This window comes from Peromyscus californicus, unplaced genomic scaffold, assembly GCF_007827085.1.
Source record: "Peromyscus californicus insignis strain IS unplaced genomic scaffold, ASM782708v3 Scaffold_11__1_contigs__length_118956290, whole genome shotgun sequence".
NCBI classification, from domain to species: domain Eukaryota; kingdom Metazoa; phylum Chordata; class Mammalia; order Rodentia; family Cricetidae; genus Peromyscus; species Peromyscus californicus.
In genome coordinates this window covers 101,684,745-101,700,279 of record NW_026294402.1, presented here as the reverse complement: position 1 = coordinate 101,700,279, position 15,535 = coordinate 101,684,745, and the positions used below count along the sequence as shown (strand labels likewise).

Genomic DNA, 15,535 nt, shown 5'->3' with positions numbered 1-15,535 from the left:
TTTGTATATGTTAATTCAGTGGTTGGTGTTGATTGACTGCTGTGTAAAGTTTAATTTCCTGTTCACATTGTTTCCTTCTTTCCTAGTAGTAGTAGTTCTTTATATAGTCATTTAAGACCTTTTTAGTATCTGCTGACTAAAATACATTTTGATCTTTTTAATAATGAAATCTATACACTTTGCAAAGTAACTTGAACTCCAGTACAGTGAGCAAAATGTTTCAAGTTTTGTTACATTGTGAAGTCTGTTTTCTTGAACAAAAAGACAATTAGTATCAGTTCTCTTTCTACTCCTATTGAATGTCAGCATCTTGAAGAAAGCCTGACACTAATGATTATTTTTCTAAAAAAATATCAGGGCAATGGTGTAAGTTAGTGATAAAACGTTTGCCCAACATGCAGCCCTGGTTCTATACCTAGTACTGTGGCAGGAGAAATGGAAAAGAGATCAAACTTGATGTCTTTCCTATTACTATGCACAGGGTAGATGTGTGGTTCTGAATAAAAAAATGTTTTGTTTTTGTAGGTCTTATTATTTCCCTACAGCTTTTTCGTGGTGACATGGAACAGATCCGGAGAGAAAATCCCATGATATTTAATAGAGGATTAGCAATTACAAGAAAATTGGGATTTCCTGATGTCATCATGCCAGGTAAGAAGAACTGCTTGGGGATGGGGAGGGAATGGATTAGCAGAATGGAGTTTAGTGCTCCTTGCTTGAGCAGGTGGTGAGCTAGTCAGGTGAGCTATACAGCCATTAGAGTCAAGCAGCTGACTGTAGTCTTCAGCAGTAGCCCTTTGGGTTCTTGTAAGCATCTGTTCTTTACCAGAAGCCCCTGCATCATGTCCCCCAATGCAACATGGCAGTTCAGCAGATGGGCACTGTGGAGTTCCGGTGATAAGAGAACCAACATGAAATTGCTTCATAAAGACGTTTTTGTAACCTTCTCTTCCTTCACATTCCCTAGTTGAGGATTCTTCATGAGAATTTCCTGCTTAAGGGGAAGAGTTTATCAAAATAGGTATCTACACTATCAGAGATTCCCATTTAATAGGAATTACTGGCACATTTTTTTTTACCTTTTTAGAGCTTTATTAGGAGAAAGGAGAGAGACAAACAGACAGACAAACAGAGACAGACAGAGAGACAGATACTGGCACATTTTAATGTAACAGAAAATAGATCATATAAACGTTATAGCTTTGGGCATTCAAAATATTACTGCCTGGCCATTTTCTCAGCAGTTGTCTCGATGGAGATCCAGGGCAGAAAGTACGGATTCATTTCCTCTCCAGTATGGGTTTACTAGGCAGATAACTAGGCTCGTGCTTTCTACTAGTTGGACTGAGGTAGAGCTGGAAAAGTAGATCCAAATATGCTGTTTAGAGATGAAAGAGCTGTTAGAAGTGAAAGGGCTGGGTAGAGATTGATGGCAGCTAGTTTGATAACCAAGAAGATGTGAAGGATAGGGAGCTCAGAACAGGCAGATGCCTGGTTGTCTGGATAGATTCTATGAGAGGTAGCCCTACCCTCTCAGTTGAGTTTTAATTCCCTGTTCAAAGCTTATTTTGTTAAGAAGAGCCAGGCAGGATGGACTAAATTGTGACTACTTTATAAATCATCTATTAGTTCTTCCTGGTTCTTAACTAAATGCTCTTGTTGGAAACATTTGCCAATAACACACCCAAAGGGGAGTGTGACTTGAGCATAAAGAAGGCCCATACAATAGGTTCCAGCTGCCTTCCAGCTACTCTGTTTGCCCAGATTTATTTTCTATTGCCTTCATTCTCTCCCCATGGACACTGTGTGTGCAGAGGAAGCTGCTGTGTACTGCTTTTATTTCCTACTCATTAATACAGGAGGCTCTTTGCATGGCAAATTTAGGCCAACCAGATCAATCATGTTTATTGCTAAGTGCTAAGAGACTTCATGCTTATGAAGGGCCTCCATCTGGCTATCATACAGGTGAAGTGTTCCATTGAAAGTTGCTCCTGTACTTTCCTGATTTAATTCTTCAGCCCTGTCTGGACCCCGTAATCAGGGAAAGAAAAGCCCAAACAAGTCTCAGCTTTGCAGCAATGTGGCTTTGAAAAGAGAATAGAGGCTAACTGAAATTGATTTAATGACCCTTTCAAAATTAGATGTCTAGGTGCTAACTGTAGTGGAATAATATGTGTTCTTTGAGTCCTTTTTTTCTTAAGTTTTTTGTAGAGTATCTGGACATTAACTTCTTAATAACTCATAGAATTAAAACTAACTAAATAGAATCTAGAAAAAATAAACTTCAGTCAAAATTGTACATAATGGCTGGGAAACAGCTCAGTCAGTAGAGTGCTTCCCTTGCAAGCATGAGGACCTGAACTCAATCATTAGAACCCATTTAAAAAGCTGGATATGGTGATGTATGGTATAATCTCAGCACTCGACCAGGAGGCAAAGACAGGCAGATTCCTGAGGCTTGCTGATCAACCAGCCTAGCAAACTTAGCAAAGCTCCATGCCAGTGAAAAACCCTGTCTCAAAATAGATCCAAGGTGAACAGCTTCTGAGAAATAACATCTGACTTTCCTTTGACCTCCACACATAAAATATAATTATACAAATTATATTAGCAAGATACATTTAAAAAAAACAAAACTTTCTACCGATGGAAAAAGACCTGCTCGAGTACTCTCCCTCACTTTGTATCATTCACACTAAAAATGACTGAAAGTGTGTGATGTCAGGCATTAGTGAGACAAGCTGAGGTTGAGGAAATATTCTGTTTCCTGAGAAACTAAAGCATCGTCAGATGATTTTCTCTACAAGGCAAGACATTGGGCATTTCCTGGAGACCCGGGGCCGGAACATATGTGTGCTACTTCTGGGTTGTCTACCTTTGCGGTGCTGAGTGTTATAGCCAAAAGTAAGCAGTATTTTGTACATTTTCTGTTCCCTACTCTATCCTTTCTCCTCCTTAGGAAAGAGCCTTTTATACAAATGGCCACCCCTGAAATTACAACTATTATCTTCTTATGTTGTGCTCCAGTATATTGTCAGAATGGGTTTCACCATCCTTAGACAGGGTGATAGTGCTGCACCTACAGGTTCTGCTAAAACAGGTGTGTGCGTATGCGTGTGTGCGTATGCGTGTGTGTGTGTGTGTGTGTGTGTGTGTGTGTGTGTGTGTGTGACCCTTAGTGTGTGCGTGCATGTGTGTTATATTGTGGTCAGTCTGTCTTGGGAACAGTGACCGTAGGAAGAAAAGCCTTGGAGACCAGTCTTGTAAGTCCTAGCCATCCGTCCTGAAGCTGGGTCTTCTAAGAGAATATTGCACCTGGGTTGTAACGATTCCTTAGCTTCGAAGTGCTGGCCAATTTACAAAAAGCTGCAATTTCATCTTCTTGACACATGGACACATGGAGCAAGAACAAGAAAAGAAACTGTGTCAGTAACTGTGAGCATATCGCACTAAAGTCTGAGAAATTATAGTAAATGAAAAATTAGAATTACTCGTAAGCTGTGATCCTTATTTTAAAAGTATCCAGCATTTGGCAGAAACTACCAGATACTCATATGGAGAGGTCTGTTTTTGTCAGGCTGGCCCAGATAGATCCCTGTCAAAACATGTTGCTAGAGCTGCATAGAGGAGTTAAGCCAGACTCTAGGCACAGGTATCTAACATGTCATTTCTAAAAAGGTCTTTCTGACTTCTTTTCATTGTTTTCTGTGAGAGTTTATATACTTGCCAGGTGGATGCTGTAAGCAAAAGACAACCACCTGTGTGCCATAGCTGAGTCCCTAATTAAGCCATCTAGCTCTACTCATGGCCCTTAGTAATGAGCAAAGGCAGCAGTGATACTGCAGGAATTCTGAGATCCATTGCCCTTAAAGCCCCATGAAAAGACATGCCTAACAGAAAATGCCATGTTATAAAAGAACAGATACATACAGGAATTTAAGCCTTGATTGATTGATTGAGATAGGATGGCTTTGAACTCCTTATATAAGTGAGTATAAGTGAGTCTGGCCTTGAACTCTTGATCCTTTTGCCTCTACCTCCCAAATGCTGCTATTACAGGTTGGCCCCACCACACCTAGCTCATAGTTGTTCTTTGTCTTGTGTAAGTATGTGGTATGTGTGTGTGTGTGTGTGTGTGTGTGTGTGTGTGTGTGTGTGTGTGTGTGTGTGTATTTATATTCATGTGTTTGTGTATGTGTGTATATGTAGAAGCCAAAGGTGTCTTCTGTCACTATCTTTTTTTCTTTCTTTTTTTGAGACAAGGCTTTTCATTGAACCTGGAACTCACCAATTGGCTAGAGTAGCTGGCAATTTGTATCTCCATGCTCCCAAATGCTGGAGTTACAGACATACACTGCTGTACTTGGTTTTACATGGTGCTAGGGATCTGAACTCAGGTCCTCATGCTTGTGCAACAGGCGCTTTACCAACTAAGCCATCTCTTCATTTTTTAAACTGAGCACATAAAACCTTTCATTGGTTAATCACAATATTTCTCTATTTTCTCCTTCAAGACTATTTTTATTCAGTACAAAAGCTAATAACTCTATATCTATAGCACACCCTTAGTCCTTTCCTCTATTTTTAAAAGATGATGGGTAGGAAAGACTGGATTAGGACAGCTGTTCCAGGGGGACAAGTAGATGTTAATATCATTCCCTGTGACTCACAGGTCAGCATTAGCCACAATAATACCTCAAAGAATGCTGGCAGCTAATAGATTGTAACCTACTTAAAACATCTGTTGGTGTTTCTAGACACCATACTTAAGCCAGCAGTGATGTGCCAACACCTGTATCTTATTTTATTTCTTGTCTTTCCTGGAAAGCCTGTGTCCTGGAGTTAATGGAAATACAGACAGTTCTTTTGTGGTTCTCTGACAAGTAGTGTTTTAATCTGTTTTCAACATCTTGAATTTCTAAGGGTATTTATTGTCTCTAGTGGATCTGGGACAAGTTTCAAATTAGTTAAATGGTCTTCTATCTTAATATAGAAGTCTACCTATGACTTAGTATATTGTTCTAACTAGAATAAGTCTTCCCCTAAAGCAGTGGTTCTCTAATGTTAATATGAATCAGAATTACTTGCAAGGCTTAGAAAAACAAATTATTGTGCCCACTTCAAGAGTTTCTGATTTGTTGAGTTGGGGCCCAACAATTTGGCTTTCTCACCAACTCTCAGGTGATGATGATGGTGCTAGTTTGGGAACCCCTTTAAGAACCATGTCTTAGGGTAAGAGATGGCTCAGTGGTTAAGAGAAGGTACTGCTCTTGCAGAAAGCCCGGGTTCAGTTCCCAACACTCATATTGTATGGCTCACTACTTGTAACTCCAGCTTCAGGGGATCTGACTCTCTCACCTGGGCTTCTTATACACAAGTACATGAGTGCATGTGCACACGAGCGCACGCGTGCACACGAGCGCGCGCGCACCCACCCACACACACCCACACACACACACACACACACACACACACACACACACACACACACACACACACACGCACACATACACACATTTAAAAAAATATGAAAGAACCACATCTTAGGATTGGTAAAGTGGCTTAGTGAGTAAAAATACTTGCTATGCAAGTCTGAATTTGATCCCCAGAACCCACGATGGAACTGGGTCCTGAAAGTTGTCCTCTGACCTCTACACATAACATCAGGCCTCCCATAAACCCACACTCATGTACACACATCATACATGCATACATACTCACAATAAGTAAAATTTAAATTCAAACTAAAAGAGAAAGATCGAGCAAGCCATGACTTAGAAAATACTCTGCTTTGTGTATGGGTGGTTTGTCCCTGCTGAGTCAGATCTAAGCTACACCGTATTTGTCCCTGGGTTGTTCTGGATTTGACATTAAAAGATAGCTGTGCAGACATGCCACCCATCTTATGGAGCCTCTGATTTTTGCCTTTGGACTTGTAAATACACTCTTGTCATTTTCTTTGATCCTTAATAAAAAAAATAGTGCATGTTTCATCGCTGACCAACAAGTGACGTTTCTTTATCTTTTCCTGTTTGTCTTAATTGTTCTTGTTTTTCTCTGTGCTGTGTCCCCCATTCTCGCCCCTTTCTTTCTGATGCAGAGATGAAGATAGTTGGGTGTAAGTTCTTGATTTTGTGTGTCCTGACTGCTTATTGCCTGCTTTGTTCTCATCACCATTTGTTTCATGGAATGTTGCAATCCTGGGGTGGGGTGTCATGTACATTATTAATCCTTCATCAGTCTCACCTTCCTGGGTAATTGACAAGAACTAAAAGAGAAGCTACTAGCCTAATCTAAAACACCACATATTTCTTTGGGTGTTCATTAAGATCTGAGACATACTGCAATGTTTTAAAAATATCTTAACAAGTCTGAAGTGTAGATAGAGGAAAGGACTTTAATAAGACATTATGTATTACTCCAGTTACTTTTTTTATGGCCAGGTGGTGGTGGTGCATGCCTTTAATCCCAGCACTTGGGAAGCAGAGGCAGGTGGATATCCATGAGTCTGAGGGTAACCTGGTCTACAGAGTGAGTTCCAGGACAGCCATTGCTACACAGAGAAACCCTGTCTCAGAAAACAAAACAAACAAACAAAAATAAGTAGTTATTATTCTGAGCCACAGAATCAGAAAGGCAAAGATTTCTCTCTTTAGTTATGTTAGGACATAGCACATAAGAAGGGCAAACACATAGAAACATGACTTTTGGGGAAAAACTCTCCTCAAGGCCAATGATAGAATAATTGACTACAAATGTGTTTCCATGGTCAATCTTTATCAAATGAGTCCTTGACCAAGGCATGCTTGACCTTTTGGACTTTAAGGAGGGAACTGAGGCTTTGGCCATATCTCTAAAGTAAAGGATACAAGTCAGTTTTCTTTAAAGAATGTAGTCCCTGTTGGGTCAGTCATGTTCCAGTGGAAGGCCACACATCCAAGAATTTATGGGTGGCACACATTGGACTTGATAGGTATTAGGGGGAAAAGAAGACGACACAAAGTTGGGTGGGTGGGAAAGAAGGTGGATATGGTCAACACACATTGTATAAAATTCTGAAAGGAATAATAAATGTTTTTTTAGCTAGAAGGTCGTCACATTCCTGGCTCAAGAAAGGATTCATTATATATAGACATGTCACTTTTCTCTCATACTATCATCCTGTTAGAACAGAGGGTATTTATGACTTTGTAATGATAGAAGCCAGAAGTGTATTGCTGAAGACTGTGAAAATAATAAAGATCTTGGGTAATCTAGTGCAGCCTGTCCAAGAGGCTTCTTCCTTCCCTACCTTAAGAAAGTAAGAACTACCACAAATAAACTTGGGACTCCTAAGCCTGAAACTCCATGTAGAATGGCATCTCCACATTTTGATAAATGCTGCTGCTGGGATATGTCTTCCTTTTTCTTCCAAAAGAGACTTGGTACCACCTCAAGTAGGCAGCTATGTCTTCTAGGAGAAAGTCAGTTTTTGTGTTCCTGTTTCAAGGGAAAGAAAGTATTTCCACAGCTGCCCTTGCTAGTCCTGTCTAGAACAAAGTATAACTGATACAGTATTAAATACCATTTTACTTAAACTCAAAGACCCCTACTTTGTGATATGAATAATCTGTGTAGAATGGATGTGAATATAAGACAAGCCAGACTATATACCCAAATCCTGTGTGGACCATTCCTACCAGGATGGAATTCCATGTAGGTCAGAATAATATGATACTGTCTTAGTTACAGTTTCTATTGCTGTGAAGAGACACCATGACTACAGATACTCTTATAAAGAAAACTCTTAATTGAGGGTGGCTTACAGTTTCAGAGCTTCAGTCAGTTATCATCATGACAAGGAGCATGGCAACATGGTGCTGGAGCTGAGAGTACTTACATCTTGATAGGCAGGCAACTGAAGTCAACTGGGCAATATTCTGACCATAGGAAACCTCAAAGCCCTCCCCTACAGTTGCATACTTCCTCCAAAAAGGCCACACCCACTCCAACAAAGCTACACCTCCCAGTAGTGCCACTCCCTATGAGATTATGGGGGTCAGTCACATTCAAACTATCACAGATATGTATAACCCAAAACTCCCAAGCAAGACTAGAGTATCTAACAAGAGATAATCTTGCTAGCAGAATGTTCTGGTATCTGAATTAGACCTCAGAGGTTCAGATATCTATAAGGAGAGTACTCTTAGAAGAAATCATTGTGTCATGTGCAGTGTTTCTTCAGTCACTAGGATGCACACTTTGGAAAGCCGGACTGTCAGAGTGCTCCCCAACCTGCTAAGGTTTCTGGTGCTGAACAGCACTGTTACCTTCTCAGAGCTCTTCTTTGGTGAGGACCCTAAAGAAGGATTTCAGACAAATTCCTATCATAGTAATGTGGCCTTAGGTTCAAAGCTTTGCTTCCAGTGGTTGTTTCTGTAGGCTCACAGGAGTCTGGATTTTTTTAATGCATAGTAGAAGTTTTATATATATATATATATATATATATATATATATATATATATATATATATATATATATATTCATTCATATATCTATTCACATGTATATGTGTGTGAAGTTCATATGTATATGTTTATATGTGTGTGAAGGTATATAAACATTCTCATCTGAGCCAAATCTAGCCAGAAGTCTGTTTTTGTACTAGTTGCCAGCCAAAATTGTTTTTGTCTTTTAAGACAGTATCTCTCAGCCGGGCGGTGGTGGCGCACGCCTTTAATCCCACCACTCGGGAGGCAGAGCCAGGCGGATCTCTGTGAGTTCGAGGCCAGCCTGGACTACCAAGTGAGTCCCAGGAAAGGCGCAAAGCTACACAGAGAAACCCTGTCTCGAAAAAAACAAAAAAAAAAAAAAGAAAAAAAGAAAAGACAGTATCTCTCTGTATAATATAGATAGGTCTTGAACTTCTGGGGTAGATTCTTCTACCCCAGAATTTTTAACATAATAAAAGATTGTGAAAATATAATGTGCAACTGACCCACAGTGCCTGAAATACTGTCGTATCTATATAGGAAGCTTTTCTACCTCTGCCCTCAGTTAAGTATCTAGTCCCCTGACCTGCTGCTATACCAACAGCTGATACTGGTTATTATAAGAGCTGCGAAAGAGGGGGAGACAATTTATTCTGAGGCATTTTTACAAGAATGAACCCAATTAATTCATCTCCAGGAAAGAGGCGTTGTTGCATGGCTCCCAAGCACAAAACACTCAGAGATATAAAATATAAGGTCCTCTGCCATCATTAGAAAACTGAGAGTCCCCAACAGAGAGAGGCAGGGATGCTCAGCTCCCTTCCTAAATTACGACAGCCCATTAGCAGGACAACTCTCAGCAATGCCACATTCTGCATAAAAACTCACCTTCCCAGCACTTCTCCAGACTGCCTACCTAAGGGCTGCCCAGGCTTTTACTCTCAAGCAAACTATCAGTGCACTCTCAGCAAACTCCATGATATAAACTAGGAAAAATACCAGAATCACCTAGTGATATTTTTGGGAATATATGTATACAAGACCCACAATAATCCCAATGGGTAGATGCTAGAAATCCATTTTTAACATGCTTTCTGGGTTATTAAAATGTATCAGCCAGGCACTAACATACAAACCTTCACAACTAGTACTTAAGCCCTCTCTTATTCATCTTCATTATAAAGTGCCTGTTATATTCCCTCATTAGAAAGTAGTTCCTGGCAATGAGTGTTAATTTTTTCCCTGGAGACCCATGCCTTAACTTTGAGGCATGATTCCATTGATGGGTTTGGGGAACATATAATGTACATTGGGAACAACTGAAGAGTGGGAGAACCCTGGGAGACTACCTATAAAGTGAACTTGGGCTGTTCACACTTGCTTTTTAGGTTTTCTCCTAATTCCAGGACAATTAGTAAAGAGTGCGATTTTAGTGATACCACCAGGACCTTTTGACAAGAAGCCTGGCATCAACTCAAGTACCATTAACCTTCACAAAGTATTATGTTTTTAAATGAAGCATGATTTTCAAAATTACAACCCATAAGGCAGTCTAATATGTGTTCTGAGCTTATCTCTGGTCTAGGCAGATATAGTCTCTAAATAAAGAGCAGCCAGGGACATGGTGAAATCAAGCTGTTTCAGGCTGTACCTCAGAGGGTAGTTACTCATATTAAAACTTGTGAATGGTATCACTAAGGCACTCTGTTTCAAAAAAGAGTAAAAACTGAAGGAGTATCTAGCATATTTTAAAATTGGCATTTTCACTTAAAATAGCCTGCTCAGAAACTATGAGCTCATTAATAAAGCACCACAGATCAAATTTTGTCATTAACAGTCTGCAAGATAAAGACCCAGTTTGTGTTAATTTTCTGTATTGTTACTGCTAAGAAAAGTTTGGAAACATTTCATTTCAATGGTATGTTTATTGTTGACCTACACATAAAGCCATAGAAATGAAAAGTTTGTATGTGTTAGACTAATATCTCAAGTAACCAGCAGATACTCACTTTTAAAATCCACATGGACTATCTCTAAAATGACTCCCAGAAACTGAAAACCAGGGTTTACCAAGTGCCTAGTCTTTAGATTAGACATTAAAATTGGGCTGGAGAGACAGCTCAGGGGTTAAGAGCACTTACTGTTCAGAGGATCCAGTTTAAATTCCCAGCGTTCACATCATGGTTCACAACCATCTGAAGCTCCAGTTCCAGGGGCTTTGACACCCTCTTCTGGCTGGTACACATGTGGTATGCAGACAAAATACCATACATATAAAATAAATAGGCATTAAAATTATCTTAGTTCATTTATTCATTTAATGCTAAAAATCACTGTAGAAACTGAATAATTACTTAAATTTCATAGGAAAGCTAATGTGCAACTAAAAGGCTTTTATTAGAAGAAGCAGTTTCAGTTGTTAAAGGTACCACAGATCATCAGTTCTGATTCATCCCATTATAATGACAACAGTCAATAGTAAATTTCCGGGTTGGGGATTTGGCTCAGTGGTAGAGCACTTGTCTAGCAAGCACAAGGCCCTGGGTTCGGTCCTCAGCTCCAGGAGAAAAAAAAATAGTAAATTTCCCGATTAAGTTTGAATTTTAGACTTTAGGGGCTTTCAATACATACAGGACTAATGTTATTCAGCCTGTTATCAGACAAACTGGTGAATTTGAGTTTCCTTTTTCTGTTGGCCATCCCCCACCACACCTGTGCATATCAGTACTATTAATGTATGCAAGGAAGACCAAAACGAAGGAAGCAGATTAAGGTTCTAAATTTACCCGACTTTAAAGTGGAGATTACCCAACCAAAGAGAAAAGTTTGAGAAGACCACAGAAATGGACACCTTCAAACCTGCCCACATATGCAATATTCATGTATAATCTTTAGAACACATTTTCTTTTTCCCTTCATGAGAGCCTAAGGAAACAGTATGGCTTTCAATATTAGAGAAAGTTTTCCAGGCTCCTGAAAAAAATATCTGCTATGGACTGCTTTTTCTACTTGACCAGGTCATTTTAAAAACTTTGTGTATCCATATGATTGTGATTGTTAGGTTACACTCCTAGATTAGGATGGTGGTGACCTGTGGAATGAAAGGAAGAGTCACGAAGACTTCAAAAGAAAACATTGCATATAGGCCAGATCTATTCAGAGTTGATGCCTAAGACACTTTGAGAATAAGAGAGGAGAGACCGTTGGTACAAGAAAGACAGCAATGCTGCATATATCTGACCAAACCAGGAAGCTTACTTGCTAAACAAAGCCAAATGTTGTTTTTCTAATTGTGACTTTAGGTAATAAACATATTTTGATAAGCCTCCAGAAAGAGTAGTGTCCTTTATTCAGACTCCAAAGTTTTGAGAGTTGTGAAAAGAAAACTATGAAAGAAAAGAAAAATCTCTTAGGGGAAAGAGAGGAGACTAGTAGTAAGACAGACATGATTAAAATAATTTCTAAAATCTTCCTCCTTTGAGAGGCTTATACTGCAGCCATCTTGGAGGGGAAAGAGACTGAGCAGTCTGAACACCAATAACCCAAGATAAAATTCTCTAAGTAAGCTATAGTGAACACCTTTAGAATACACTTAGAGAATACGTAACTAACCTTCTGATGCTGCTGCACTGGTGTTGGCAGAAAGTCCATTGTTATTAACCAAGCTTGGAATGCCCCGAGGATCCAAATGCTAGCCTTATCTTCCATGCAAACAGGGCATTGTGGTGTCTATGGTCACAAACACATTGCATTTTCCCCTCTCAACAGGTGATATCCGCAATGATTTGTACCTAACCCTGGAGAAGGGGGATTTTGAAAGAGGGGGAAAGAGTGTACAAAAGAATATTGAAGTGACCATGTATGTGCTTTATGCAGATGGAGAAATCTTGAAGGTAAGGCTTGTTATAATTTAGAATGAAAGCTAATGTGTTTTTATGAACTGTCTTTGTCCAGAAACTCATTCCCTTTAGATAGGATCCAATTCAAATGGCCCCATATGCATTGTTTTTGTCTTTTGTTTTTCCTGCCTTCTTTTTCTATCCAGGAAACTCTACAATGCAGTTTGAAAAGGATTCCTAATGTCATATAGCCCTTGCATTAATTCTTCTTAGTTCCTGACCTGCATGCCTCTTACTCCAATTTAGACCTATTCCTTTAGTTCTGCCCTGCATGTTACCTGTTTTCCATTCCACCAAGCACAGAGCTACCTGTTTTTTTTGTAGTGATTACTAGGTTCCTTTATCTTTTTGCTCTTTGAGATAGGATAGGATTTAGACGTCCTCTTGCTGGCACCAAGTTTTGGAACACAGAAGAACAGAGCCAGCCTAGGAAATTATTTCCAGCAATGTAGTACAAAGATTCTTTGTCATTCTTCATTGAAAATGGAGACCTAGAGAGCTGATTTTTTTTAAGGCTTGTCTGTTTTTTTCCTCAGTCCTGTCATGGTAAAGACCCTGGTGAACAACAGTTAGGCTCCATTTCCAGTGCACTTGGCAGATCAGCCTTTTACAAGCCCCACTTTGGTATACTGACTGAAAGCCCATGAGGAAGTCAGAACAGGAATTATTAGCTCAACTGTACAGAGAAAAAAAGGCAAAGTTAGTTAAAATAGTCTCCCAAAGCAGACAGAAATAGAGGAGAATGCTTAAACTGGGATACAACAGTGATTTGTGTCACTGTAAAATATTAAATCAACAAACTCAACTCAGGGACCCTAGATAGTCATGTTCATTGCTTACACAGGAAAGCACCAGAGAGGCAGAGCTGTCAGCCACTCATATGTGTATGGAAAGGAAGCTGTCTTTAATTTTGTTGCCCAGAATTCCATCTTCCAGGGTGAGGGGCAGAACAGCATTAAGTCCGTGTCTTTGTAATAATGTTTCAAAGCTGGAGCCAGATTAAATCTGATATATCTTGTTTATGAAAAGTTAATAAAGGTAACCTAAAATAGTTCAACATAGCATTAAGGAAAATTAGAAAACAGTCTTTATCCTATAATTTAGAATTTCTTCTTGGTCTGATAAAATGTTGGGTATAATTGACTTCTCTTATGGAACTTCTTATTCCCTTTCTCTGAATGAAAAACTTACCTTGGTGATGCAGGTGCACCAACTAGCTTCTTTCAGCTTGTCACCGTTTGTGTAGTTACTTCTGACCAAAGGAAGATAAAAAGCATTATGACTACTGCCAGGAATGTCCAGCCTTTTGACATTTTGGCATGTTGTCATCTACAAATATTTTGAGCAACACTCATAGCCATCCTAGGATGCATGTAGTCCATGAACCTGAGGTTGGGCATTCCTGGAATAATTACACTGTCTGTATAATTACTTCCAAAAATAATGAATTTAAGTCAAATACATTATCATCTGGTCAGGTGCAAAATTAAGATCTTCACATAGAATAAAATAAAGCAGAGAGAGACTAATGACAGAGAGAAACTGAGGTTCTTCTTCCATGAAAATAACATCTTATTTTGCTTCTCTTTTCCAGGACTGTATCAGCTTGGGTTCTGGAGAACCAAATAGGAGTTCCTATCACTCCTTTGTTCTCTACCACAGTAATAGTCCTCGTTGGGGAGAAATTATCAAATTACCTATTCCCATTGACAGATTCCGGGGTTCCCATCTACGCTTTGAGTTCAGACATTGTTCCAGTGAGTGAGACTTCTTTTCATATTCCCTTGAGGATAAAAATATAACTCTACTCTTGAAGTAAAATTGTGAAGATTCTTGTTATTAGGAACTAGAAATACACAGAAATAGGATATCATCAGAGCTGTATCTTGGACTGTAAAAGCAGTGGTTCAAAACCATGGAATTTGGGGCTGGAGAGATGGCTCAGCCATCAAGAGTACTGGCTGCTCTTCCAGAGGACTTAAGTTCACTTCCCAGCACTGATATCAGATGACTCAAAACCATCTGTAACTTCAGCTCCAGGGCATCTGATGCCCTCTTCTGGCCTCATGTACACATGTGGTGCACATATGCATGTGTACATACATACATACATACACACACACACACACACACACACATACACACAAATGAAAATAATTTTAAAAAATCCTTGGGATCTGATATTGGCTTTTCTTAGTATCTGAAATGCCCAATATTATTTGGAATGTTTTCTTTTGTACTTACTGAACTACTTTTAAAGAACTCCCTTCCCTTTTTTATCAAGACCAGAAAGTTAGTTCCTCCTGTGGTCATGGTAGCCTTGCATACCTTAGGATATTAAATGGAATTCAGACCAGCATATTTCTCATCATCCTGCAGTCAGGTTGCTACCTAGTTAATGAAGTAAGTTCAAAAGCGTGTGGGTGACAAATACAGGGGGATTTCTAATAATTGGCTCTGCTTGCAGCAAAGGACAAAGGGGAAAAGAAACTCTTTGGCTTTGCATTCTCTCCCCTGATGCGTGATGATGGCACCACACTCTCAGATGATATTCATGAGCTTTATGTGTATAAGGTACGGACCTGGCTTTCTTTCATCTCCATTCCTTACCCCACTAAGGCCATTCTCAAGTACAATTTTCACTTGAGTGGTTTTCATTGGTCAGGTCATAGGGTTCTAGGGAGTACACTGGTGTGTGACAGTAGGAGAACTGTGGTCAGGCTTTCATTTTCTAAGTGCATTTCTTTTTTTTTTTTTTTTTTTTTTTTTGGTTTTTCGAGACAGGGTTTCTCTGTGTAGCTTTGCGCCTCTCCTGGAACTCACTTGGTAGCCCAGGCTGGCCTCGAACTCACAGAGATCCGCCTGGCTCTGCCTCCCGAGTGCTGGGATTAAAGGCGTGCGCCACCACCGCCCGGCTCTAAGTGCATTTCTAAGTGGCCCTTCTCCCACAACTAATACCAGCAGGCCCTTTGTTTCCCACCTCTCACTGCAGTAGAGAGAAATCCATTACCAACTCTTCTATGCCATTATCATCTTAACTAATATGTCCCAAGTCCTGCTATTTCAGATAATGGTGTTGCCAGTTGCCACAGCAGAGCTGCTAACCAAGGTTGCTTCCATATCAGGTAGAGGCCACAGATCCTATCATGTTCTAGGAATTCACAA

General features: G+C 39.7%; 1 protein-coding gene across 14 annotated transcripts in view; it reads left to right on the top strand.

Moving 5' to 3' along the window:
• The window catches only part of Dock3 (dedicator of cytokinesis 3), a 377,571-nt gene that overhangs the window by 248,751 nt on the left and 113,285 nt on the right, over positions 1-15,535 (top strand). For all 14 annotated transcript variants that reach the window (XM_052719644.1, XM_052719626.1, XM_052719604.1 and 11 more), the window contains 4 exons: positions 526-651; positions 12,240-12,364; positions 13,965-14,127; positions 14,838-14,944. In XM_052719644.1, the coding sequence (XP_052575604.1) occupies positions 526-651; positions 12,240-12,364; positions 13,965-14,127; positions 14,838-14,944 (521 nt within the window). The remainder of the gene's footprint in view (positions 1-525; positions 652-12,239; positions 12,365-13,964; positions 14,128-14,837; positions 14,945-15,535) is intronic.